General features: G+C 51.9%; 2 protein-coding genes across 7 annotated transcripts; both read right to left on the bottom strand.

The window, feature by feature from the left end:
* Positions 1-475: 475 nt before the first annotated feature.
* Positions 476-6,238, bottom strand: LOC125539264 (ATP-dependent helicase upf1-like). 6 transcript variants are annotated; one of them, XM_048702684.1, is made up of 7 exons: positions 5,890-6,238; positions 4,612-5,166; positions 3,222-4,334; positions 2,781-3,108; positions 2,067-2,316; positions 1,754-1,981; positions 476-1,140 (listed from the first exon to the last, which is right to left on the bottom strand). In XM_048702684.1, exons 1-7 carry the CDS (start codon positions 6,052-6,054, stop codon positions 1,083-1,085), a joined length of 2,697 nt encoding a protein of 898 aa, XP_048558641.1. In that variant the 5' UTR covers positions 6,055-6,238; the 3' UTR covers positions 476-1,082. The 6 variants fall into 6 exon arrangements, with proteins under 6 accessions (XP_048558641.1, XP_048558638.1, XP_048558639.1 ...); XM_048702681.1 differs by having other exon boundaries at positions 1,789-1,981; XM_048702682.1 differs by having other exon boundaries at positions 1,819-1,981.
* Positions 6,239-9,897: 3,659 nt separating this feature from the next.
* Positions 9,898-12,980, bottom strand: LOC125537557 (helicase sen1-like). Its single transcript, XM_048700875.1, has 6 exons — positions 12,858-12,980; positions 12,224-12,745; positions 10,983-12,107; positions 10,580-10,895; positions 10,311-10,498; positions 9,898-10,158 (listed from the first exon to the last, which is right to left on the bottom strand). The coding sequence occupies exons 1-6, from the start codon at positions 12,978-12,980 to the stop codon at positions 9,898-9,900; spliced, it is 2,535 nt and encodes an 844-aa protein (XP_048556832.1).
* Positions 12,981-19,251: the final 6,271 nt, after the last annotated feature.

Below are 19,251 nucleotides of genomic sequence, written 5' to 3'. Positions count from 1 at the left end.
AACAACTATTGTACTTAAATTTCAAACTAAAGATGTTTGGTTGAAAGTTAATTTTAGTATTATGCAAATAAAGTTATATATATGTATCACGCAAGCATATACATATATATATGGTCTTAGGACTTAGAGGGCCCATGTCGTCGAGTTCGCCTAGGGCCTCCCAAAATGCAGGGCCGGCCCTGTTCCTACAGGAAGCAGGGCACGCTGCCCGTCCCCTGCAAGCCCATCCAACCCCTCGGCACCCAAAGCCCAAGAACTAACCATCTTGCCTATTGACTGAACATCCAAACTGAACACCCAGCAGTGCGTGAACCATCTCACTTCCCGATACTTATATCTTGCATAATCATACAAGAACTACTACCACCGTCTCAAAATAGGAAACATTTTTGTAGGCTACTATAGCAGTACTTCAAATTGGATGAACTACGACAAATCAATAAAATTGGACGATCTAAAGCAAAAGCATGGTATATACTGGTACTACTAGCTGCTGATAAATTTCCTTTTTCGTCCAGCAAAACAAAGGCATACTGATACAGTAGTACAGCAAAACAAAGGCATGGTATAGTACTAGCACAGTAGTAATCGATAATACAGTGTCATCTTCAAGTATCAGGAGCACAGCCGACACTCCAAACCTCGGAAATTCGGCACTCACGCTGGCAGTAGTATGTTCAAGAGCATTTTGGCTACAGTCTGGACATCCAAACTGAACAGCAATTCCAAAGCAGGGCAAACCTCCACTCAACACAAGAATTGCAGAGTCGTGCGAGCCAAAATAGAAAATTTATGGGCCGTTGGCTTACAACACAGCATGGTTTGGCCAATGAGCTTGTACAGCATGCCGTCACTCTGCTGCCAATTTTGTAGGCGTGAGCGTTTAGAAATAGTAGATCATGGTCTTAGCTCGTCTCCAAAAAGAACTTGGCTCTCAAGAGTGAAGATTCTTCAACGCAGTCTAAGATTGCTGAAGGAAGCAGTGAGATCTTCGGCGATCCCTTTATCCTTTCGGCGATGCGGATCAGAACCGGAAGCGACACCGCCTTGTTGACGACTCCCAGCATCAGATGGACCACATTTCAAAGAAGGCTGTCGTTGACGTTTCCGCCCCTTTCGAGTTCGAGATGGTGCCTGAGCCTGAATGGACACCAGAATTATGAGTTACACAAGGCAACAGCTTCAAAGTCCATAATTATTTCATGAACTTCGTTGATAGGACTTTGTCACAGCGATAAGTAAACTAGCATGTGATCCATAACAAATGTTGCACGCAATACATTGAGTTACTTCTACCAAGTTATTGACTGTACCGATAGTAGCACAGTTACATAGTTGGTCTAATAATTAAGGCATTTAATCACAGCTTGTGTTCTCTTGTTGCTGCATTTTCAAGTTTGAGCAATATGAAGATGGATTCCTAACTAGTGAAATACTACCTCTGTAAACAAATGTAATACGTTTTAAGTCATTAAAATTTGTTTACAGAGGGAGTAGCTTAGTTCTGAAAAATTGACCTAGTATATGATTCCATAGCACTAAAATAGATAATCCCATACCCATACCTAAAAAAATAGGGCCATTAGCACAAGATAAGTCTACAACAAGTTCCAGGTAATCTATTTAGCAACACATGTTTCTGTTTAAAACAAATAAATACTAGCACATTCATGAATGCTTCACTTGGCAAATTGAACATGAGAAATGATGAAAACTAATTCTAGATAACTCGTAGGTAGTAGAGGAAAGGGACCAGCGAGTCAATGCCCGAACAGTGTTATCTATAACTTGTAAAGGTGTAACACTTTTGTCTTTAACTGAACTGAGCTCACTCTCATGCTTAGCAATCACACGAGAAATAGCCCCATCACTTTTTGCATTGAAGAAACACTGCCGTTCCTTGGCATTGCGCACTAGATCTGCCCAGATAGAACCACTCCTGGATGGGGTTGCAGCATTTCCCAAAATCCAAAGGCAATGTCTGTATTCAAAGTGGAATAAGTAACGCACTGAGAAGATAGACAAAACCGATCACAAAAGGAACGTGACATCGCAACATAAGATACCTTGCTCTTGTCAAAGCTACGTTTGTACGTTGTCGGTCTGAAACAAACCCTACCACCCCATCAGAGTTGGACCTGACAGTTGATAAAATGATTATGTCTTCCTCGCCACCTTGGAAGCCATCAACAGAACTAATTTTTACTGACAAGGGGCCAAACTTCATTTTCCTCAGTTTTTCTTGAATTGCTAGAACTTGAGCAGAGTATGGGCATATGACACCAACTGTGACCTTCTTCATAGTCTTAGAACAAGCTGCACGGTGAAATATGTATAGTAAGCATGTGCCCTGATATCCATGCTATAAAGAACAAAGCAAAAGGAAATCACCCTGACTATATGTTGTTTCAACACTCTATTGGGCGTCACACTATCATTATTTATGTTTCCAATTTTTCTGGAATGAACAAAAGGACATGCTTTAAAGTTCCAGAAACAGAAACATTGTTACTGGTGTGTGCTAAACAATATATGCAACCTTCCTAAATAGAACATAACAACCTAATATCATACCATGAAACTAATTGGACTTGTTAATTAAAAATCTATGTTTAATGATCATATTTCCATAATAAACATGCTCAATCATCAATTTAAGTCCAGCTGAAAACTACAAATAAATGGTTCAGAAATAAATCCAATACTCTTGTAACAACGTAAGGTAGAAAAAATAGATAAATTTCACACGTAATAAAACAGCATGATGACAGAACACATGCCTCTTCGGAGATTTTGCAAGATTTCCTGGATAATGGTAACTTCAACCACGTTCTTCCTGCTATGATCAAGTTCATCGACATCCTCCCAACTATCTTCAATATTGAAGAAAGAGTAAGTACCAAACATAGAACCTGGAAGATACTTCTTTTGGTGTTCTTTTTGCATGACACTAGGAGCATCCAAGAGTTGCCCGCCATAGAAGCTGCTGTTTGGAAAAATGCTAATGGATGGATGCATTCTGTATTGCATGTTAAGCAGATGCTTTTCATGCCCCAGTGAACTCAACCTCGCAAAGAGACTTCTCCCAAATAATGCATCCTTGCAAACCTACAGGGATCACAACTTGAGATGACATGACACAAAATTAACAAAACAAATGAGGAATCTTATGCTTGACAGATTAGTAGACACGAGACAAGAATATAAGATCAAGAACTAACCTTACTAACAACTGTTGCTGGTAGTTGACACTCATCACCAATGAGGATAGCATGCTTCAATGCAGGCAAACGCAAAGGGATCAATGTTTCACATTCTTTCAACTGAGCAGCCTCATCGACAACAAGCAACTCTAGTTTTTTATTGCTTGTTACTTTGGAAGAGCTAGAAACAGTGCAGAAAATTATGCTGGCACTTTCCATACAGAATTCTCGGATGGTGCGTTTGGAGGATGTTATAGGAAGTTTCAAGCAACTTAATAGCATCTTTAGCAGCTCAAGGCATTTAATTCTGGTTTTGCCGATGGTTATCACTGTCTTGGGAAGAATGCCCATGCTGGATTTCCTTGGAACATCTTTATACAAGAAAACTTCCTTTATCTCAACCCCGGTAGTTTTCCTCTGGAGTGTATTGAAATCTTCAAGCAGTTCGAGAAGTGAAATGATGTTATTGTAATTCACCTCCAAAATACAAGATTTTGGGACATGGAATAGTAGCTGTTTGAAACATCTTCGTAGCTCAGGATAAATAACATCAAGTTTTTTCCTGGTGTAATGCAAAAAGGAAGGTTTATTCTCCTCCTTTTGTTCTTCAGAATATCGAAGGTACTGGGAGTAACCATTCTCAAGAAAATCGTACATGGAAGACAGACAATGTCTCCATCCAGTCAATGGTGCAAAGCAAACAAGAAGCTTCCTTACACGATCATGTAAGTAAATCTCTTTCAGATCATCTTCAACACACATGCGATGTTTATTGCCAAACAACAGAACATCTCCTAAGCAACTTGTATCCAGAGGGTTCTCTTTGCTCAACCTTAAGAAACATGAAGCAACTTGTTTAACAGCAAGGTTTGTCGGTGCACATGTAAGTGTACCATTTTTCTGTTTCCTCATTAACCACAAGAGTACAGTGATTGTTTTAGTCTTTCCTGTGCCAGGAGGTCCCCAGATAAGGCTTAAACTGCTGCTGCTGTTGGAGAGCATTGCTGAAATACAGTTCAGGATGGCATCATTTTGTGAGTTGTTAAGATTCATTGTAGACAATTCACTCCATATTTCCATGCTGTCGACTGAAGCAACACCCTTTGTATTTTTTGGGAGAATATTTGCAACCTGCAAACACCAGAAAAGAGCTAAGCAAATTAATGTTTCTTTAGAGCTGCCCAAAAGCCTCTAGTGATCTGTTCTCATTATGATGTGAACATAGCTGGAGCATTTCCTATGCGATAAACAGAAATTTTACATACATGTATATTCTTTAGTAAGGAAATGTGGGCGATGATTTCAAAATTAACTTCTCTCTTTTTCTCTATTTAGCATTTCATGATCTGATCTGAGGAACAAACTCGCATCATTGTCAATGTCATTGAGAGTATAAGAGCATACATACCAGTGGATAGTGTACCATCTCCTGTATGAGGTTTGGGTTTCTCCTGACTGTTGTGTAGTCAAGGCAGCGCCATATGCGGATGTAGGTCACGATATTCAGCAAATGAGCTGCAAAAAGTGGGCTCCTCTTCCCATCTTCACTGACCTCGTCTGCAGCATCAATTTTTCCTGATGCTGTTACTGCATAGCTGGCTGGAGGTGAGTCGTCATCTTCATCCGCTCCATCAGTAATGAAGGCAATACAGTACGGCCTCCCATTGCAAGTAATATCAGATGTGTTTTCTGGCTTCACATCAGACAGGATAATGATATCACCAACACTTCGGCCATTGCTTTCAGGTTTGTTGCAAGACTTTGTATTCTGAGAATCCTCAAAAGCAATGTTATAAACTGCACTATATTTTGTTTGCTCGATCCATGCTACTTTGACAAAAGACTCGGTGGAGATGGCTTCCAAGCTGGACGACATGTCAGCTCGCAACTCCTCCAACAGTGGAGATGTGTAGGATCCTAAGTAGCTCTTGATATCATTGAATATGGACGGTATCATTTTCAGCTGCAATTTGAAGCCTCATAGTTAGAACTTGATGACAGAAATTCACGGATATAAAAAAACACCAATTAATGCGAAACTGCTGGTATCGAGAATAAAGAAAAAAAAAGACAAGCAGTTAGTTATGGACATTGCATTGCACTTGCACCCATTTGTACAGTAATGATTGTCTTTTTTTGGTCCATGGTGCTAGTGATGGATTGGAATATGAAATTTGGCATGTTTGTGTTACTTCATATTTAATGCATCCATGATTTCTTCTAAATGTAATGTAACACTATTTAATAATGCTCAAATCCTCTTCAGGCAGAGTATATAAATAGTTAAAGACCCAAAATTGGTCAGAAGGTTCTCAAACTTCTTCTATATTTCGCACTTGGCATCAAACCCATTGGGGCCTGTTTGGATTGAGGGTATTTATTGATAAAGTTTAGATATTTAGTCCAAATTTGACTTAAATCACAAAACTTTACCGAGAAATACCATGTTCCGGCCAGCCCCTTGCTAGAATTTGGAGATGAAACATCTCCAAGGTCAGAGCAGCTTAAATTAACTTATCTGGAGGACTATCATCAGAGTAGCCAAAGGGAAAACCACAACACCTCGTACTAGATCGAACCAAAGCCTACGGGAGTAGGTAGATTGAACTAAACCCTACGGGAGTACGGCGCAACCAACACGCGAAGAACAGCCCAAGAAAACCAACGGAGCAGCAGTACAACCCACCTTGTGCTTGAAGAGACCCTCGTCCATGACGTCCTCGAGGCGCCAAGACAGCACCATGTCGACGAGGTGCGGCCACTCCTGGTCGGCGTACCTCCTGGGCCACCATTCGTCGCCGGCTTCCCTCCTCGGCCGACGACCGCGGGCGCCCTTCTTCTTCCTGGTCATTCCGCCAGTGCGCCGCGGCCTCGGGAGTCGGGATCGACCTTGCTTGTCCCGGGCGGCGGCGGCGGCGGAGTGGCGAGGCTGGCGGTAGCCTTTGTGGCGAGACGGAAGAGGAAGGCCCGGGAAAGCCGGGAAGGAGAGAGGGAGGGGGGGTATGTGAAGGAAAACGGAAAAGTGAGGGGAAAGTGAAAATCAAAAATGTAATTGTAGCCCTTCCCTTCCTTGGGAAGCCTCGCTGCTGTACTTGGCCGGTGGCCCATACTCGCGAGTCACGGGTGGCCACCGGCGATGAGCATGTCCATCCACGACTTTGGTCGCCGATTGCGCTCAGTTTTTTCAGGAAAGCATCTTGGTAATTTTATCAACTTCTATATCTCTTTTTGCGAATTTTATTACTACTTCATGTCATCCACTTTAATTTTGTGAATTTCAAAGTTCTCATCTCCCAATGAACCTCTACACAGTTCCTTGGTGTAGATGATTTCATTTTAATCAAAGCATTATCCATGTTAGCCTCATGATGATATTTTCCCCAAGCAGGGGAATTAATTGAAGGGAGATATGGCAAAGCAGAGGACAAAATTATACTGTCGTCATCATCATTTTTGTGTCCGTTCGTATTTTTGAGAAACAAACTAGACACATATTCATTCATGTCCTTTCTAGATTGCGCATAACCCGTCTAGTATGACGACGTTTTCTATAAGATAATTCATTCAATCCAACACTCGAATGTATAGTAGAATGAAGATAACGAGAAAATGAAGGAGACTTGCTGGATTCTGACCAGCCAGCAGCCCCCTCACAGGAGCCGTCATCGGAATCCTCTCCGGCTAGCACCCAAAAGCGGTTGCTAGCCAGATTGGATCCTAATTTGTGCCCCGAGCGAGGCGTGCCGAGTGGTGGTTTGCTGTGCAGGAATCTCCAAGTACGCCTCATCCATGGCCCAAAGCAAGACCTCGAGCAGATGCCTTGCCTTGCCTCCCTAGAACAGATGAGCCTCTTCCTCCTCGTTCACCTCCTCAACCACAGCCATCGCCTCCTAGTTCAGATCGCTTTTGGTCTTCCACCACAAGCAGATCTCATGGAGTCGCACCAGCTTCCATGCATCGCCGCCCGCGAGCATCACTATCTTCTCTTCCCCCGTCGCCATTGTCGTCAGCCGAGTCACTCGAAGTGGGGAAAAGTGGATCTAGTAGAGAGTGTAGGTGGGACTCACTGGCTGTGAATGCGAGGGGGCGCACACCTTGCAGTCGGTGAGGAGTTGATGCGTCTTCAAATCCCCACTCATCATCATGCCCGAGGATCAAGGTGAGCACCGCGCCACTTCTGATCGCGTCATCGAGCCGCGCCAGGTGGGCATGGGAATGCACCGTGTCACATGGTACAAAAACCTCCCTATGTGACAGGCACGCATATTTATTATGTGACCCAGCTCATGAGAATGGCCCCCACCGGTAGACCAGTAGGCTCGCCGGTCGGAGGTCGGGGATGTACCATTTCGTCCCACCGCGAGTCTTGCTGCCTGCCCTGGCCAAGATGAACAAGCACACACATTGACACCTGTAATGGTGCTGGAAACCGCCAGTACCCTCAGTACGGCGGCAAACATGGTCGGAAGTACCTAACCAGGTTCGGGCCCACATGGTGAGGTAATACCCTATGTCCATCTTTGTGTTTTGTATTGATGGGGTGGGGGGCACCTCGTACGAGGGGGTTACAAGATGATGTGATTGTGACCACTGAGAATATGGATCAATGAGTAGATGCGGATGGCTACCCTAGCCTCGACTTATATAGGGGACGAGGGCTAGGGTTTACACGGTGTCTAATCGGCCTCCCGCCGAGGATTGCTTGCCTTGTACTCCAAGATGGCTTCCTTGCCCCGCATTGGACCCTGGTGTACGTACCGTTAATATGCACACAGTTAGCATTGTATAAGGAACACGGTTCAACTTACATATATCAGCCCACACCCTGACAACAGCCATGTATATGCACTCAACCCCTTAAGTCTCTCCTTATCCAAAAAATCATGGTGTTCCTCTTTCGCTCTCCTTCGTCCGCCCTCCCGTTCCGCATTCCTTCATCGGCCCATGTCGTTTGACTCCGCAAAACTACTCGAGTTTCCCCTTGCACGGATCACAGACAAAGAAAAGCGACATACATCGACCCCACAGTTATCGAGACACAATTCCCCTTGATTTGACCCCACCTCGCCTCCTCCCAACCCTCAACTCCCTCTTCCCAATCTGGTGTTGCCGTCTCGCGACTCTACTTGCCGGTGTTGTGGAGCATCCACAAGTGATGGGTTTGCGATGGTGAGTACCATCACTGCATCTTTTGCTCGTCATTGCCATAGCTACAACTCTGAGCCCATGCATTGCACGACACGCTACGATCTGGCAACTAGTGGGCAAACGTGCAGGGGCAAGGTCCTCATCGCTTGGCCCAACACACCCTTCCTCGTGTCCTCCCGTGGTTACTATGCCAACGCACGTATTAGCAGCGTCTCGTGCTTTGCCAATAGCGTCGGGTAGACGAACGTGCAGCTCGACACGGACTGTGATGTCGCATACCACCATCACCACGGTCGCCGCTACCTCTGATTGCATCGTCCTCCCTCTACAGCCAACAGGTTCCTCCTTTCTTGCGTGTGTCCACGCTTCGTTAGACAGAGCTCACTCCAGCCACCTAGAGCACATCATGTTCGATTTCTCGTCATCCCTTGCTTCTCCAATCACACCCGCAACTGCAGACATGATTCATACATGCGCGTTGGTTTCGTAGACTTGGTAATCGAACTAGCTTTTTTCTATTCCTTGCGGCTTCAATTTATATGTGTGTTTTGAAACTAATGATGCTTCAAGTGTGTTTCTGCTGCAGTTTGAACAAAGGCATGGCGGTATTGCTATTTTATAGTAAGCATTCATCTTTCTTTTCTTCTTAGTTGGGAAAGGATTTCGTTGTTAGAATGCAAGTGAGATGGCATCTAAGGTTGTGCACGTTGAATGAGGTGTTACGACCTGTTGAGTCGTGGTATGCGTTGGAGGTTGAAGAACCCGATGAATTTAAGACAAACTTATCTGAAGTGCATAACAAGCGACTACAAGTGGACAAGCTGGTGATTCAACTCAAGAACTTGAGGTTGGCTTTGGGACAAGGAATGGCTACACATTTACTATCTAGCTGCTTTTGACATGGATGGATGACATCGGTCCCAACATTGAGATACGTATTTTCTTCTAAAGATGAAGGCATGTTTATACTATTAATAGGAACCATTGTTGTATGATCGTATGAAAGGAGTTTGACTTGGTTGCAGTAGAAGATGATGTCATCATGGAATTGAATACACTTCATATGATGTCTATGAGAGAAAATACGCGTGTGATTAACAAGTTTTACCCACACTGGCCGAAAAAAGTTGCAAACTTGCAATGAGTGGTGGTGCAAAGCGACAACGGAGGTCTAGGGCGAGGGTGAGGTGGCCTAAGCAGCCAACCGGCCAAGGTTGTGGCGAGCTAGCAAAACCACGACTATAGGGCCTATACTAAAGCGTCCAAGCAACGGATCTGAACTAACCGAGCATGGCCTAGAGTTAATTTTATTTTTTTGAATTTCGCCTAGAGCTAATGACTTGTCTTCACTGACATGACAACGTTTTAATAATGTATCCCATTGCAACGTACAGGTAATTACCTAGCTGGTACATATTCCTCAAGTGAGCCGGAGAAAAAGGTTGCCGTCCATACACAATCGATTCACCACTACGCCGAGGCACGCCCAAAGGACCAAAACAGAACAAATCGCCACCGCTCCACGCCTCCACCGGTGGTGCATTCGCTAAGCTAGGCGCAGGGAACCTAGCGCGCCACAGATACGGTCTGCTTCACACCCCACCAACTGCGTGTCAAAAGTTGAAGTTGCTCCACCGCGTTCAGGCCCGATCAGGCGAGCGCCGTGAGAAATGGCCGGAGAGGCGCCCGCGCCACCATCGTCCCAGTCGAAGAAGCACCGACGCTCGACGGCATCCTGGACCAGCTCGCCCCAGATGGAGCCGCTGCCGCTCAGCGTCGTCGCGTTGCCCAGGATCCAGAGGCAATGCTTGCAACCAGAAGTAAGCAAACCGAGAGATATCAGGTCGTTTTCCAAGTTCAGGTAGCTGTACATTTCATCCAGGTCTCGGCGTGCCTTGCCCTCGTCAGGGCGACGTTGGCGCGTCGCCGGTTGGAGAGGAAGCCGATGGAGCCCGTGGCGTTGGACCTGACGGTGGAGAGGATGATGATGTCCTCCTCGCTGCCTTGGAACCCATCCACGGAGTTGACGCGAAGAATCAGGGGGCGCATCGCCCTCACGTCCCCTATCCTCCCCTGAATCGCCTCCACCTGCGCGGCGTACGGGCATATGACGCCCACGCTGACCACCTGCCCCGCACTGGCACAAGCTGCACGGTAAACCGCACGGCATGAGCTGGGAGCATGCAAATGTTCAGAGAAAAACTCAGTGGCAGGCCATGCGGGCGCACCTTGCTTGAGACTGCGCAGTATCTTCAGGATGGCGGCCACCTCGGCCATGTTCCTCTTGCTTCGGCCGCGATCTTCCCTGCCGTCGACGTTGATGAACGAGTATGGCCCGAACATCGCGCCTGGGAGGTAGCTACGCTCGTGCGTCGTCTGCGTCACGTTGGGGCCGTCCAAGATCTGCCTGTCGTAGAAACTGATGTTCGGGAAGACGCTGATGGAAGGGTGCATCCTGTACTGCATGTTCAGGAGGTGCTTCCTGTGCCCGAGTAAACCTAGTCTTTCAAATAGGCTTCTACCCAGCAATGCACTATCTGAAACCTGCAACAAGTAATAATGCTCAAGTTTGTGGATAAACATAACAAGAGCTGCATTTCAATTTGAACGGAGAACTGAACTGATACAGACCTTGCTTTTCACGGTTGCCGGCAACTGGCACTCGTCGCCGATAAGAACTGCGTGCTTCAGCCCGGAGACTTGCAAGGGGATGAGGGACTCGCATTCCTTCAGCTGCGCAGCCTCGTCGATCAGCAGCAAGTCCATCTTCTGCTCGTTCAGCTTCGCCGAGCCAGACACGGTGCAGAAAACAAGGGAGGCGCTTCGAAGGCAGAACTTCTTGATCGCGGGGCCATGGCGCGTGCGAGGAAGCTTAAGGTCTCGCGCCAGAGCTCTCGTGACGCCCAGGATCGCCGCCATGCTCCGCCTCAGGGCGCGAGCTGTCCCTGAACCATGGCGTTGCTCTCCCGTCGCCGTACGCATGAACGCGTCCCTCACGACTTCGTTCCCGGCGTTCTTCCCGCCGAGTAGTTTGCCGAAGTCGCCGAGCATCTTGGTCAGCGAAGCGATGTTCTCGCAGTTCTTCCCCAGGACGATGTCTCTAGGGACGTGCGACATGATTGTTCTGAAGCACGCGCTGAGCTTCTGGGAGATCTCGTGGAACCTTGACCTGACGAAGGACGACTCGGGTAAATTTGTGCTAGTATTCTTCTCGCGTGCTAACTGATACTGGTGTTTCAGGGTTATCGGATCTGTCAGAAAGACTTCCAGTGACAGGAGACCCGGCTTCCAGCCCGTCGCCGGCGAGAAGCACTTGCTTAGCCGCTTGACGCGAGTGTCCAGGAAGATCTCGTTGAGGTCGTTGTCGATGGCCATGCGCTTCCTGTTGCCGAACAGCAGCAGATCGCCGTGGCACCCACCGGCGCCGGCATTCGGGTGCTGCTTCCTCAGCGCCAGGAGGCGGGACGCGACCTGGCAGATGGCTGTGTTGGTCGGCGCGCACGTCAGGACCCGGAATTTGCTCTGGCTTTTCGTCGTCATCGACATCGTCATCACCGCCAGCAAGAGCACGCTGATGGTCTTTGTTTTGCCCGTGCCGGGCGGACCCCAGATGAGGCTGAACTTGCTGCTCGCGCCGCCGCACTGCACCGCCGAAATGCAGCTCAGAATGGCGTCGGCTTGCGACTGGTTGAGCTCGAACGGAGATAGCGTGCCGGCCGTCAGTAGAACGCCGGTGCCGCCGGTCAGTGAAGTTCCCTGCATGGTGCATGCCGATCAGAGGATCATTCACATGACATGAGAAAACCATAGAAACCAACTCCCAATTCATGCAACGATCGATGTACACCAAGCTTAATTAATTACGCAGAAGCAGAACTGCTTGCCTGCATGGTGTTATCGCCGGCGATGACCTTGACGAGGTCTGCATTCCTCTCGACGGCTGCTTCGTAGTTGAGGCACCGCCAGATGCGCGCGTAGGGTATGAAGCTGAGCAAGCTGACAACAAACGCGTAGCAGGTTACATCTTCTATTACCTTGGACGCTCTGACCACAAAGCTACACTTGTTGGGGACGTCCTTGACGTGCGCGAGGCAGTAGGGGCTGCCAGGCCGAAGCGGCGTCGCCGCCGAGAGCGCGACGATGTCGCCGATGCATGGGGAACAAGCACCGCGGCGGCCGGAGACGGTGACGCGGTAAAACGGGGTGATCTTCTTGACGCCCTTGGCTCCCTTTGGAACGAGGCTAACCAGCGACCGTATTTGCACGGGGCTGGAGCCATTGGGTTGCGGGTCCAAGGCGGAGCTCATCTCCGCGCGGATCTCCTCCAGCAACGGGGCCCTGAACGAATCCAGGTAGTTCTTCAGGCCGAAGAACCTGTCAGGTATCGTGTTCACCTGTGACAAAGAGATGCACATCACATTCACCGTCGTCAGGTGCTCTGCATGATGGCATGATCCAAGCTGGGAAAATGGTGATCGGGCGTATGCGATCGATCCAATTGCATACCTTGTCTCTGAAGAGGTCCTGGTTGGCGACGTCTTGGAGGGACCAGGAGAAGATGAGGTTGACGAGCTCGTCGTCGTCGTCCTGCCCCTTCCTCCTCTTCCTCGCTCCACCTTTCTTCCCCATCTCGGCAATCGATGTGGCCTTCAGCCCTTCACCGTGATGGGTCACTGCCGCTCCCCGTGCGTGCGTATGTGTAAACCGTACTCTTCATAGTCTATGGACTGGTTCTGGACTACAGTAGTATTGATTGAGCATGCATAGTTTGCTGTGCATGCAACCACCAACCTCGTGCCTCTGCCCAAGATAGCGCGCAGCACGCCTGTGATCTCGTCTCTTGCGGTTTCGAGGACGAAGCGGCTGCGGCTGCTGGGCTTCCGCTCTCGGTTGATGCGACGTGAACATACTACCATTGATCGAATGCGAACGAGAGAGAGCGTACTTCATTCAACACACTTTGGCCATTGATCGGATGTAGTAGGAGTAGTAGCAAAACCGATGCATAGGACGTGTGCGCACCACTAACTCTACCGGTTAACCACCGTGCACAGCACGTACGAGGATGGCAACCGTGCGTCTTGGCCGAGTAACACACAGGGACGAGAGAATCCAGGATGTTAGCGTTTCGGTCTGGCGACTCGGGGGGCGATTCCTCGGGCGACGCCGCTCGCTGCCCCGCGGCGGAGGCGGAAGGCTAGACGGAGGTGCGGCCTGACGAGGGGTGCGCGCGGTGGAGCGCGCCGTCTGGGGGGCGGCCTCTCGCCCCGTCCTTCTCCGGCAGCAGGTTCTGGGCTCTGGAGGGGGTCAACTCCGATGGCGACGACGATGAGGTAAGTAGCGAGGTAAGTGATGGTGGTGGTGGTTCGTCGAGGCCCCGTGCGGGGTGCTCGGTGGGTGACTTTGTCGCCCGTGCGGAGGAGCTTGGGGGCTCCTTCGTGGCCGGTCGCCGGCGAGCCTTTGCCCCTGGTGGACATGGCGGGCGTCGTCCGGCGCCGCGGATCTGGCGTCCGCCGCAGGGGGTGGATGCAGGTCCTGAGGGCCGCTCGTGCGCCCTGTCGGAGGTGGTTTGCCGCGATCTGGTGTTGGAGGGGCCTCCTCCGGTCCCAGTGAGCTCGTCGGAGCCGACAGGGGTCGGCGGCGGCAACGGCGGAGCCGCCAGTGTCGGGGATCCGCGGGTCCTGGCTAGGGTTTCCGGGGAGCCGACGGTCGGGCTCGTTTCCCCGCTGGGCCAGGAGGAGTGGCCCAGCCTTCCAGGAATTGGGCTGGGGGGCCCATCGGCGATCCAGCCCGCTTCTCGGCCTGTGGGGGTGCAGGGACGCCCCTCCGTGCTTGGGCCTGACCAGCCTGGCCCGGTGGCCTGCTGTGAGCCTGCGCTTAGGCCCGGGCCCAGTGCGGAGAAGGCTGAGCGGTCGTCCGCCCCTATTAATAGGTGGCTATGGGTACCAAAAGGAACCCTAGATCTGTCTCTAGGGTTTCCTGCATCCCACTCTCAGGTGCGGCGCTTCGGGCACCTTACCCGTCGTCTCCTACGTTCTGCCCCTCCCCCACCTCTTTCCTGCTCGTTCGCCACTGTTGTGAGGATGGGCTCCCGCCGCGGCGACAAGCCTCCCATGTCGCCTCCGATCCCGGCGGCGGATCGACAACGCGAGCACGATCTGCGGGCGAAGGCGCTCTCCAAGGCGTCGGCGAAGGCCGCGGGGGACGGGGGCTGGGGGCCGCCGCCTCCATGGTGGCTTGCGGAGCAAGAGTGGAAGCAGCAAGAGGACCGCGAGCGCAAGAAGAAGAAGAAGGAGGAATATCGGCGCCGCGGGCTGGAGCAGAAGAAAGAGCTCAAGAGGAAGGAATCCCAGCTCCCTCCGGGCGGTGAGCGGAGCGGGGATCCGGTGGCCAAGAAGCAGAAGCAAAAGGGGGGGGGGTCGGCGGCTTCGAAGGGTTCGGCTGACGCTCCGATCCCAGTGGAGGAGGCTGACGGGCCGGAGTGCTTCAAGTGCGGCAGGGTGGGGCATTACCAAAATGTGTGCCACTTCAAGCCCCTGTGCGTCGTCTGCCACGAGGAAGGGAACGCGTCGGCGTACTGCCCCACCCAGGGGCAGCCTCTTCTGCTGCAGATCATGGGCAACGCCATCCCTGGAGAGGGATTCTTCTGCCTCCCTTTCGTGGAGATGGAGGGCGAGGAGGTCCAGGCCCCGCTGGTGGCGGATGCGGCGATCATCTCGGCAGCGCCCGGCACGCTGTCGATCCCCATCTTGGAGGCGGAGCTCCCTCACCTCTTCGAGGGGGTGTGGGATTGGCAGGTGACGGCCATCGGCGTCGACCAGTTCTCGGTCGTCTTCCCTAACAAGGCCATGCTGCGGATGGCGACCCGCAGCGGCAAGCTCTACCTCTCCCTCAACGACATCATGGCAGATATCAAGGAACTGAGCCAGGAGGAACCCAAGGCCGAGATCATGCCGGACGTGTGGGTCAAGCTGTGGGGTGTGCCACCCAAGCACCGCCGCGTGGACCGCCTCATGGCAGGGACGGTGATGATTGGGCGTCTAATGGAGGTGGATCAGGCGTCGTTGCCGGGGCGCGGCCCAGTCCGGATGCGCTTCGCGTGTCGATCGCCTGCCAAGCTCAAGGGCTACGTCCAAGTGTGGTTCAACAGCGAGGGCTTCACCATTCATCTGGAGGCCGAGGTGGGTGATCTACAGGGTGCGGCGCCCCCTTCCCCTCCATCAGCCAGCGTGGACAAGGGACCAAATGACAAAGACAAGGACCACGACGCGAGCATGGGGGATGACTCCATCGACACCGCCACTTGGGACAAGCTTGGCCTCAAGGACAAGGATCCCCAGGACGCGCCCCCGGCGGCGGGCGCTGCGAAGGACCAGGAGGAACGGCAAGTGGTGGTGGGAAGCAACGAGATGGGCCTCAACCAGTACGGCTCCAACATGACGTTGGGCCTCGACATCGACAAGGGGGTCTCGGCGTCCTGCGACTCGGAGGGTCGCTCGATGCTCGTCTCCCCGATGGCTGCGGTGGTGGGGGAGCCTCGGGCTGCCACGGTGCGCTCACCCAAGGCGGTTGGCCTCGGTGGCGGTGGGACGAGGCTCCACAAGAAGCCGGCAGGCCGCAAGACTCCCTTGGTGGCACCGGGGAGCCCTCCCTCGGGGCATGCGGGCACGCCTGCTCCGCAGCGGCCGGTGGTGATGGCGCTGGCCTCTCCTGGGGGTCCGACTGGTGGCACCTCGTCGGTCATCTCCCCTCCAACTTCTGACGTGCTCCGCGCAGAGGTGGCCAAGGTGGCGCCCGTTTCAACGGCCAAGCGCTTCAAGGCGGTGGTGGCGTCCACGGCGACGCAGGAGCGGGTGAGCTCCCGCCCGAAGGGCGCCAAGGGCAACCTTCCAGCCCTCCAACGCGCCCAACTCCTGCAGGCCCAGAAGAACCTGGAAACTGAAGGTAACCCCATGCCCCGCTTTAAGATCTTTGATGAATATTCTGATGAGTGCTTGGGGGGTATCTTAGAAGATAGTGGGGTGGTGATGTCCGACGAGGGGGAAGCGCGCGAAGTGCTCTCTCTTATTCGTGCTAAGGAAATCGCGCAGGCCGCGCTAGCTCAGGCAGCGCTGGCCCGCGCTGCGCCAGCAGCAGAAGAAGCAGGGGCTTCTCTGATGACTGTTACGCGGCACGATCAGGAGGACATAGCAGCAGGGGCTGCGTCGTCCACCTCCAACCGTCGTCCTGCCAAGACACGGCGCGTGGCCAACGCGGTGACCGCTCGCGGTATCCGCCTCCGCAATCGCATTATCTAATGCGGTACATATTCTGGAACATCCGAGGCTTCGGCCACGCTGGGAGGCGGACCCAGTTAAAAGAGTTCATTCGGAACGAGGCGATCGACGTAGTTGGCCTGCAGGAAACTATCAAGGCCGATTTCAATCATCGGGACCTGCTAGCTATCGATCCGCTGGAGCGCTTTGTTTGGCATTGGGTGCCGGCGGTCGGGCACTCGGGAGGCATGCTGCTAGGCATCAACCTAGTTTGCTTCGAGGTGGTGGCGTGGGATGCCGGTCGTTTCTTCATGTCGGCCCACGTGCGCCACCGGGCAACTCTCCAAGAGTGGGAGGTGATTGTGGTTTACGGCCCGGCCGACCACTCGCTCTCGCTGGAGTTCTTGGGAGAACTCCAGGCGAAGGTTGCGTCTGTGGGCACGCGAAATTTGCCTCTGCTAGTGGGAGGGGATTTCAACTTAATTCGCTCGGGAGCGGATAAAAACAACGGTATTATTAATTGGACAAGGGTGTCCATGTTTAATAATGCAATCGCAGCCATGGCCCTTAGGGAAGTGGCTCGCGTGGGGGCACGCTACACCTGGACCAACAAACAACTAACGCCGGTGCGGTCGGTCTTGGACAGGGTTTTCATGTCCTCGGAGTGGGAGGTGATGTTTCCCTTGTGCTCTTTGCATGCCGAAACGAGGATAGGGTCGGACCACGTCCCCCTCATCCTCTCCTCGGGGGAGGAAAGGTTAAAACGCAGCCCTCGTTTTTTCTTCGAAACCGCGTGGTTAGAGTCTCCGGACTTTGAGCAAATCTTCCTTTCGAAATGGGAGAATTGCGTCGCCCGGGTCAGGCGCGCGCGGGGGCCGATGGAGTTCTGGATTGCTGCAGGAGCGGGCTTGCGTGCGGCCCTCAAAGGGTGGGGGGCTAACCAGGGGCACGAAGATAAGCTGCTTCGATCGCGTTTGACCGCGGAGCTCGCTCAGATGGATGCTGTGGCGGATGTGCAGACCTTCTCGGAGCAAGACTGGGCTCAGCGCTACGCGCTTGAGGCCCAGGTCGAGTCCCTCCTTAGAGCTGAGGAGGAGTACTGGCGTAGACGCGGTGGTATCAAGTGGACGCTCAAGGGTGACGCGAACACTCAATATTTTCACGCCTATGCTAATGGCCGTCGCCGCAAATGCGCCATTTTGCGCTTGCAATCTGATCAGGGGCTCCTTTTGCGGCAACAGGATATCGTCCGTCACATTTACGAGTTCTACATCCAACTCATGGGTTCCAGGGAGGAATCCCGGGCCCAGCTTAGGGCAGATGTGTGGGACCCTGCGTTGCGGGTCACGGACGATGAAAACGAGGGCCTAGGATTGGCCTTCACCCCAGAGGAGATTGACAAGGCGACCCTTGGCATGAAATCCGACACCGCACCCGGGCCGGATGGGTGGCCGGTGGCGATGTTCAAAAGATTTTGACAAGTGCTCAAAGGGCCTATTTTTGACGTTTGCAATGGTTTTATGCGGGGTATGGTAGATATCTCTTGCCTAAACTTTGGGGTTCTCTCTGATCCCCAAAGTTCCGGGCGCGGATCATATTAGGCTCTTTCGTCCCATAGCGTTGATTAATGTTCCGTTTAAAATTTGTGCTAAGGCTTGTTCGACTCGCTTGTCTCCGATAGCTCACCGTATTATTAGTAGGAACCAATCGGCTTTTATTCGGGGGCGCAACATCTTAGAGGGGCCGTTGGCCCTCCAGGAGATTGTGCACTCCCTAAAATGCGCTCGCCAGCCCGCGATTCTCCTGAAGCTAGACTTCGAGAAGGCGTACGATCGCATGAACTGGGAGTTTCTCCGCCAGGTCCTCCTGGACCGGGGATTCTCGTCGGTTTGGGTTCATCGCATGATGCAGTTGGTCTCGGGGGGCCAAACGGCGATTGCGGTGAACGGAGAAGTAGGGAATTTCTTCCGCAACAAGCGTGGGTTGCGTCAGGGGGACCCAGCCTCGCCGTTGTTGTTTAACTTTGTAGCAGACGCCTTGGGCGCCATGCTCGACAGAGCCCGTTTGGCTGGCCACATCAGGGAAGTGGTGGACAACCTGATCCCGGGGGGAGTGTCACACCTGCAATACGCGGACGACACACTCCTGCTCTTCGAGCCCGACACACACAGTATTGCATCGGTCAAGGCCATTCTGTTGTGTTTTGAACTCATGTCAGGGCTTAAAATCAACTTCCACAAGTGTGAAGTGGTGTCCATGGGGATGGATGTGGCCGAAAGTCAGCGGGTAGCCAACTTGCTTAACTGCAAACTTGGCCAGTTTCCATTCACTTACCTCGGCCTCCCGATCGCGGCGAAGAAATGTTCGATCGCTGATTGGGAACCTCTCACCTCCAAGGTAGCGGGCAGGGTGTGTCCGTGGAGAGGTAGATTTATGTCTTCAGGGGCTAGACTAATCTTAACCAACTCCAGCCTCTCATCCTTACCTATGTTCGCCATGGGTTTGTTCTTGCTGGCGGATGGGGTACACACTAAGTTGGATACCCCATGGTCCCGTTTCTTTTGGGAAGGAGCGGGACCCAAACGGAAATACCATATGGTCAAATGGCAGGCCGTTTGTAGACCTAAAGCCCAGGGGGGCCTTGG

Source organism: Triticum urartu, chromosome 2 (genome assembly GCF_003073215.2).
Source record: "Triticum urartu cultivar G1812 chromosome 2, Tu2.1, whole genome shotgun sequence".
NCBI lineage: Eukaryota > Viridiplantae > Streptophyta > Magnoliopsida > Poales > Poaceae > Triticum > Triticum urartu.
Note: the sequence above shows the minus strand (reverse complement) of the source record. Positions and strands in the feature narration are given on the sequence as shown.

Bases quoted from the DNA above. Each gene is read 5' to 3' on its own strand.
- LOC125539264 (XM_048702681.1), bottom strand. From the start codon at position 6,054: ATGACCAGGAAGAAGAAGGGCGCCCGCGGTCGTCGGCCGAGGAGGGAA. The intron at 5,167-5,889 runs GTGGGTTGTACT...TTCAAATTGCAG, and splicing joins AGGGTCTCTTCAAGCACAAG to CTGAAAATGATACCGTCCAT. The intron at 1,141-1,788 runs GTTATAGATAAC...GTGTCCATTCAG, and splicing joins AAAGTGTTACACCTTTACAA to GCTCAGGCACCATCTCGAAC.
- LOC125537557 (XM_048700875.1), bottom strand. From the start codon at position 12,980: ATGGGGAAGAAAGGTGGAGCGAGGAAGAGGAGGAAGGGGCAGGACGAC. The intron at 12,108-12,223 runs GCTTCTGCGTAA...TGCACCATGCAG, and splicing joins CCATGCAGGCAAGCAGTTCT to GGAACTTCACTGACCGGCGG. The intron at 10,159-10,310 runs GCCACGGGCTCC...TCTGGTTGCAAG, and splicing joins TCTCCACCGTCAGGTCCAAC to CATTGCCTCTGGATCCTGGG.